The sequence below is a fragment of the Chrysochloris asiatica genome, unplaced genomic scaffold (genome assembly GCF_000296735.1).
Source record: "Chrysochloris asiatica unplaced genomic scaffold, ChrAsi1.0 scaffold00204, whole genome shotgun sequence".
NCBI lineage: Eukaryota > Metazoa > Chordata > Mammalia > Afrosoricida > Chrysochloridae > Chrysochloris > Chrysochloris asiatica.
The window spans coordinates 3690611-3698810 of NW_006408722.1; the positions used below are offsets into that span (position 1 = coordinate 3690611).

The window sequence follows — 8200 nt, forward strand, 5'->3', positions numbered from 1 at the left end:
GCACTTAACAACAACAACATATATGTATACACTTGAACCCTGTTGTAAAGTGCTACTGCATTAGTTCCGACTCATAGTGACTTTGCTTAGGGTTTCCAAGGAGGGGTTGGTGAATTTGACCTGCTGACCTTACAGTTCAAACAGACCTTGTGATTCAGTGCATTGTCCCATAGCACCACACCAGGACTACTTGTTGTTAGGTGTCGTCCAGTTGGTACCAACTCATAGCGACCCCATGCACAACAGAACAAAACACTGCCTGGTCTTGCACCAACCTCACAGTCGTTGCTACATTTAAGCCCGTCACTGTTGCTACTGTTCTACTGTGCCAGTTCATCTCATTAGGGGGTTATCCTCTTTTTCTCCGATCCTCCATTTTACCAAACATGATATGCTTCTCCTGACAATATGTCCAAAGTGTGAGAGACGAAGTCGGACTTCCTTGCTTCTAAGGAGCATTCTGGCTGTACTTCTTCCAATACAGAATGGCAGTCCATGATACTTATCTGTTCATGGAAGTTGTCTTTCAATGTATGGTTGTCAACATTTTAGAATTATCTTTAGTGAAATTTTGCTTGCATGGGATATTAATGATACTGTCCTATGATTTCCTCATTCCTCTGGGTCACCTCTCTTTGTAATGGGCACAGATATGGACCTCTTCCAGTCAGTTGGCTGGGTAGTTGTCTTCCAGATTTCTTGGCATAGATGATTGAGTGTCTCCAGTGCTTCATCAATTTGTTGAAAAATTTCAGTTTGTATCCCATCAATTCCCAGAGCCTTGTTCTTTGCCAGTGCCTTCAGTGCACCTTGGACATCTTCTTTCAATATCATTAGCTCTTGACCATATGCTACCTTCTGAAATGGTTAAATTTTCTTTTGATACAGTGACTCTGTATATTCCTTCCATCTTCCCTTGATTCTTTCTGTATCATTCAATATCCTTCCCATTGCTGTTGTTGTTAAGTGCTGTCCTGCCCATAGAATCCTTCAATATTGCAAGTCAGTGCTTGCATTTTTTCATAATTTCCCTCAGCTTGAGGAATGTTGAGAGTGTTCGTGTTCTTCCCTTTTGGTTTTCTAACTCCAGGTCTTTGACTATTTCATTATAGTATTTGACTTTGTCTTCTTGAGCTACCTTTTGGAATTTTTTATTCAGATCTTTTACCTCCTCTTTTCTTCCATTTGCTTTAGCATCACTATGTTGGAGAGCAAGTTTCAGAGTCTCCTTTGAAATCCATTTTTGTCTTTTCCGTCTTTCTTCTTAATGACATTTTGCTTTCTTCCTGTATGATATTCTTGATGTCATCCCACAATGCTTCTGGTCTTTGATCATTTATGTCTAATGAAGCAAATCTGTTCTTGAGATTGTCTCTGAGTTCAATAAGGATATGTTCAAGGTCATATTTTGGCTCTTATGGAATTGTTTTAATTTTCTTCAGCTTCAGCCTGAACTTGCATATGACAATTGAACACCTGTTCCACGGTCTGCCCCTGGCCTTGTTTTGGCTGATGATATGGAGCTTTTCCACCATCTCATTCCACAGACATAGTCAGTTTGATTTCTGTGTATTCCATATGCTGTGGTCCATGTGTATAGTCATCTTTTATGTTGTTTAAAAAATATATTTACAATGAAGAGGTCAATGGTCCTGCAAAATTCTGTCATGCCATCTCAAGCATCATTACTATCACCAACGCCATATTTTCCAACTACTGATCATTCCTCTTTGTTCCCAACTTTTGCATTCCAATCCCCAGTGATTATCAATACATGTTGATTGAATGTTTGATCAATTTCAGACTGAAGAAGTTGATAGAATTCTTCAGTTTCATCTTCATGGGCTTCAGTGGTTGATGTGTAAATTTGAATAATAGTTGTATCAACTGGTCTACCTTGTAGATGTGGATATTATCTTATCATAGACAGCATTGTACTTCATGACTGATCTTGCTTGACATGTTCTTTTTGATCATGAATGTGACAACTTTCCTCCTCAATTTGTCATACCCAGCATAGTAAACCATGTGATTTTCAGATTCAAAATGGCCAATGCCAGTCCATTTCAGTTCACTAATGCCTAGGATATCGATGTTTATGTGTCCTATTTCATTTTTTACAGTTTCCAATTTTCTTAAGACTCGTACGCATTCCATGTTCTGATTATTAGTGGATGTTTACAGCTGTTTCTCTTCTTTTTGAGTTGTGCCCCATCAGCAAATAGAAGTCCCGAAGGCTTTGCTCCGTACACGTCATTGCAGTCAACTCTACTTTGAGGAGGCAGCTCTTCTCCAGTCACATTTTGAGTGCCTTCCATCTTGAGGTGCACTATACCTGATATTCTGGTGTTCTTCATCATGTTTCAGTATTCAGTATTCTGGTGCTGACAGTGTTCCACTGCTATTCATAAGATTTTCAGTGACTAAATATTTGGAAATAGTCCATCTCTCTTTGTTCCTAGTCTGTCTTTCTGGAAGCTCAGCTGAAACCTGCCCACCGTGAGTGACCCTGCTGGGATTTAAAATATCCGTGACTTAACTTCAAGCGTTCCAGCAACACTAAGCCAAAAACACAATATGCCAAACTGAAAGATGAGTAGTGGACAAGGACTTTAGGCAATTAAATATAGTATTCACATATATTGGAGCTCAGGGGTTCCATATGATAAGCACTATACTGTGAACCACAAGGTCCATGGTTCGAGTCCATCAGCCACTTCGGAGGAAAAAGATGAGAATTTCTGTTCATACAAAGATTTAAAACCTTGGAAACCCAGTACAGAATTGCTTTGAGTCAGAACTGATATGACAGCACTTAACAACAACAATTCACATATACAAGGGAGCTTCAAAATGTTATTGGAAATACTCCCATTAGATTTTAATTCCAATTTAAATGTATTAAGTAGGTAATTTTACAGATTAAAAAAATAAACTCTGGAGACTTTTAAATACTAGTATATCATTTTGTTCCAGTAATGGTAAGAGTTTTCATGAAATTAATGAGTTGAGAATTTTCAAGAGTTGTATAAGATAGTTTTAAAATATGATAGTGACATCATGGAGAATGAACACAAACGCCATTTGATTCTCCTCAGAAGAAAGATACTGGATTTGAAGGAACAGTTTCAGCAGAGTGGGAACAGAAGGCAAAAGTTTACTGAAGTCAGTGGAGTAAGGAAAAGTAATGGTGCTAGGTAACTACTGGAAAAGCAGAGCATGCCAGAAAGGAACAAGAAAGCAAATAAAATACTGTGAAAGGAGCAAGACTTTTCTGTATGTTGAAGTCAGGAAGAACAGAACCAGTGGTGGAAAGGTTGAAAATGCTAGAGAGGAATTTTGTAACAGAGTAAGAAAATGGAAACTCTAGTTACCAAATGGTTAGTAGTAGTAGTGGAGTCCTGGTGTGGCACTGTTGGTTACTGTGCTGGACTGCAAGGTCGGCGGGGTCAAGCTTACCAGCCGTTCCTTAAAACCCTGTACACAGTTGCTATGAGTTGGAACCAATTGACAGCTCTTAACAACAGCAACAAGCATATATATCAAGACAATCATGACGGCAACATGTGCTGAAAAAATGGCAATTCCTAGCCATTTAAACGATATCTAGTAGCTCATCTGTCAGTTTCTCATACAATGGTGGCTTATGAGTTGCTGTGATTCGGGATGCTATGCTATGGGTATTTTAAATACCAGCACAGTCACCACAGTGAACAGGCTTCATATGAGCTTCTAGACAAAGACAGACTAGGAAGATGGAGAGAAAAACTACTTCCAAATATTTAGTCACTGAAAACCTTATGAAGAGCAGAGAAACGCTGTCAGATATATGCCGGAAAATGAGCCCCTCAGGTTGGAAGGCACTCACAATACGGAAGAGCTGCCTCCTCAAACTAGACTGGACCGTGATGACGCGAATGGAATAAAGCCCTTGGGACCTTCATTTGCTGATGGAGCATAGCTCAAAATCAAGAGAAACAGCTATTAGTAATGGGAACATGGAATATACAAAGTATGAATCTTAGGAAAATTGGAAATTGTCTAAAATCAAATGGAACTCATAAACATGATTATCTTATTCATTAGTAAGCTGAAATGGACTGGCATTGGCCATTTGGGATCTGACAATCACTTGGTTTACTATGTTGTGAATGACAAACTGAAGAGAAATGGTGTCACATTCATTGTCAAAAAGAACATATCAAGATCTGTCATGAGGTACAGTGCTGTCTGTCATAGGATAATATCCATGCGCCTACAGGGAAGACCAGTTAATACCACTATTACTCAGATTTATGCACCAACCACTAAAGCCAGTGAGGATGAAATGGAAAAATTCTACCAACTTCTTCAATCTGAAATTGATCAAACATGCAATCAAGATGTATTGATCATTACTGCTGATTGGAATGCAAAGGTTGGGAACAAAGAGGAAGGAACAGTAGTTGGAAAATATGGCCTTGGTGATAGAAATGATGCTGGAGATTGCATGATAGAATTCTGCAAAATCAATGATTTGTTCATTTCAAATACCTTCCTTTGACAGCATAACAGGCAAATATACACATGGACCTCACCGGATGGAATACACAGAAATCAAATTGACTACATCTGGAAAGGAACAATGGAAAAGCTCAATATCATCAGTCAAAACAAGGCTGGGGCAGATTGTGGAAATGGCCATCAATTGCTCATATGCAAGTTCAGACTGAAACCGAAGAAAACGACAAGTCCACGAGAGGTAAAATATGAATTTAGAGATCATCTGAAGAACAGATCTGATGCGCTAAACACTAAAGACCAAAGACCAGAAGAGTTGTGGGATGACATCAAGAATGTTATACAGCAAGAAAACAAAAAGTCATTAAGACAAGAAAGAAGGAAAAGATTAAATGGATGTCAGGGGGGACTCTGAAACTTGCTCCCCAGCATAGAGATGCTAAAGCAAATGAAAGAAATGAGGAGGTACAAGAGATGAACAGAAAAATTCAAAGGTCAGCTCTAGAAGACACAGTCAAATATTACAACAAAATGTGCAAAGATCTGGAGTTAGAAACCAAAAGGGAAGAACAGGCTCAGCATTTCTCAAGCTGAGGGAACTGAAGAAAAAATTCAAGCCTCAACTTTTGTTATTGAAGGATTCTCTGGGCAAATTATTGAATGATGCAGAAAGAATCAAAAGAATATGGAAGGAATATACAGTCACTGTACCAAAAGGAAATGGTTGATGTTCAGCCATTTCAAGAGGTAGCATATGATCAAGAGCCAACGATATTGAAGGAAGAAGTCCAAGGTGCATTGAAGGAAATGGCAAATAACAAGGCACCAGGAAATGATGGACTACAACTTGAAATCTTTCAACAAAGTAAGGTGGCACTGGAGGCAGTCACTCATCTCTGCCAGGAAATTTGAAAGACAACTATCTAGCCAATTGATTGGAAAGAGATCCTTATTTGTGCCCATTCCAAAGAGAAGTGACCCAACAGAATGCCGAAATCATCAGACAATCTCTTGGATATCCCATGCAAGTAAAGTTTTACTCAAGGTAATACAGAAACAGCTGCAACCATACATTGAACTTCGAGTTCAAGCCAGATACAGAAGAGGATATGGATCAAAGGATAATGATAATGCCGACGTCAGATGGATCTTGGCTAAAAGCAGAGAATACCAGAAAGATGTTTACCTGTGCTTTATTGACTATGCAAAGGCTTTCTATTATGTAGATCATGACAAACTGGATAACACTGCGGAGTATGAGTATTCTTGGACACTTAATTGTGCTCGTGAGGAATCTGTACATGAGCTAAGAGACAGTTGTTCGAACAGAACATGGGAACACTGAATGGTTTAAAATTAGGAAAGGTGTATGGCAGGGTTATATTCTTTCACCATTCTTATTCAACCTGTATGCTAAAGAAATCTGAGAAACTGGGTTCTATGAAGAAAAACATGGCATCAGGATTGGCGGAAGGTTCATTAACAACCTGTGATATGCAGATGATTGAACCTTGCTTGCTGAAAGTGAAGAGGACTTTAAATAATTACTGATGAAGCTCAAAGACCACAGCCTTCAGTATGGATTGCATCTCAATGTAAAGAAAACAAAAATCCTCATCATTAAATCAATGAACAATATTCTTATCAATGGAGAAAAGATTGAAGTTGTCAAAGACTTCATTTTTCTTGGATCAACCATCAACACTCATGGATGCAGCAGCCAAGAAATCAAATGATGTTTTGCATTAGGCAAATCTGCTGCACAAGACCTTTTTAAAGTGTTGAAGAGCAAAGATGTCAGGTACAGGGCTAAGATGCTCCTAACCCAAGCCATAGTATTTTCAATAACTTCATATGCATGCCAAAGTTGGGACAGTGAATAAGGATGATCATAGAAGAATTGGTGCATTTGAGTTATGTGTTGGAGGAGAACATTGAAAGTACCGTGGGCTGCCAAAAGAACAAACAGATTTGTGTTGGAAGTGCAGCCAGAGTGCTCCTTGGAAGCCAGGATGACCAGTCTTCATCTCTCATATTTCAGACATATTGTCAGGAGGGAGCAGTCAGTGGAGAAACATAACATCTTTGGTAAGGTAGAGAGGGTCAGAGAAAAAGAGAAGACCCCGTGAGATGGATTGGCAAAGTGCCAACATCATTGAGCTCAAGTGTGGCAATACTTGTGAGGTTGGCCCAGGACCGGGCAGTGCTGCTGTACACAACAGTTCTGTTGTGCTTACGGTCACTGTGACTTGGTAACGACCAAGTAGCCTCTAACAACAACAGTAGCCAGTTGCTAATAAGATTTATTTCCCCTCACACTAGGATTATAAGTATGTATCAAAGAATCATATTTGCCTTATGTTGGTTTACTTTTTAAATTCTCTCTGCAGATGTGTTTCTTCTCATTCTGATTTTTAGTTCCTAAAGATTTGTGTGTGTGTTTTTTATGAAACTTTACAGAGCAGGTTAGTTTTCCATTCTACAGTTTAAATGCATTTTTGTTTTAAAACATTAGTTGCAGTTTCAAGTTCATAAAGATTTAAAATGTGGCCATAAAATTTTTTATTTAGTGCCTGACTGAAGTTTATGTACTTGATTTCTAATTTATTTTGACATAGGTTTACTCTTCTACTTTAGGTTATAGCAATACGCCCTATTCGAAGAATTACACATATCCCAGGTACTTTAGAAGATGAGGATGAGGATGAAGATAATGATGACATTGTCATGCTAGAAAAAAAAATACGAACATCTAGTATGCCAGAGCAAGCCCATAAAGTCTGTGTCAAAGAGATAAAAAGGTAGTATGTATTCATTAGTTTTTTTCATTTTTATTAGTGTTTAAAATTATTACTCATAGAAACGATTCTGCTATTTTGAACCACAAACTGAAAACTGAATTATGTTTTTTATGTTTTCTCTCTTTTATCCTTTTTATGCTTAATATACTTGGAGACCATTCGATTTGTTTTATCTTTCCATTGCCAACTTTTCTTTCATGATTTTAATTTTCAGATTACAGCTTTGATCTGTGAAGTGCTTTCTTCTTTCCCCAGCCAGTTTCTAATTCTTAAAACATTCTTAATATTCCTGATTTGATACCATTTTCACCCATCTTTTCTTCAGGTAATGAAGAGAAATGATAATTAATAGCTGTTGTACCTACATTGTAATTCTTGTAACTGCTTATTCATTGTCTTAAAGACTAGATAACAGGAGAACAAACAAGATGATGGATTGGGTGGAAGTGCAGTAAAGAGCTCTGCCAGCAACAACACAGAATACCTGACCAAGCAGGCTCAAGGGATGGTCCCAGAACACTGAACCACATATAAAGGAATATTTAGAAGGTTGGAAGGCTTACAGCTGGGGAATTTGTGGCAGAAGCAAGAAATCCATTGCTTTCTAGTCCAGGATGCTCAGCTGCTCCAGGAGCCACCAAGTTGAGTGAGACCAAGCAGGGGAAGGATCGGAGCAGACACAGACACCTAGCAGAACCGCAGAGATAAAAGTATAGACATTCTTTTCTTTTGGTAGCTGTTCATTGGTCTCTTGCTGTCTGCGTACCTCCATTCTGGTGACAATAGGGGTACCTGAGCTAGTGGGCACCCCAGCCCAACCCTCGGAGGGTTCTACTATACATGCACACAGATCACCTCGAAATTTAAAGAGACAGTTTCCAATTAAAACCAAATGGCCA

At 38.6% G+C, this 8200-nt stretch overlaps 1 protein-coding gene across 2 annotated transcripts in view; it reads left to right on the forward strand.

Annotated features, from left to right (window-relative positions):
- The window catches only part of LONP2 (lon peptidase 2, peroxisomal), a 166292-nt gene that overhangs the window by 31933 nt on the left and 126159 nt on the right, over window positions 1-8200 (forward strand). For both annotated transcript variants that reach the window (XM_006872570.1, XM_006872571.1), the window contains one exon: window positions 7138-7301. In XM_006872570.1, coding sequence (XP_006872632.1) covers window positions 7138-7301 — 164 coding nt within the window. The remainder of the gene's footprint in view (window positions 1-7137; window positions 7302-8200) is intronic.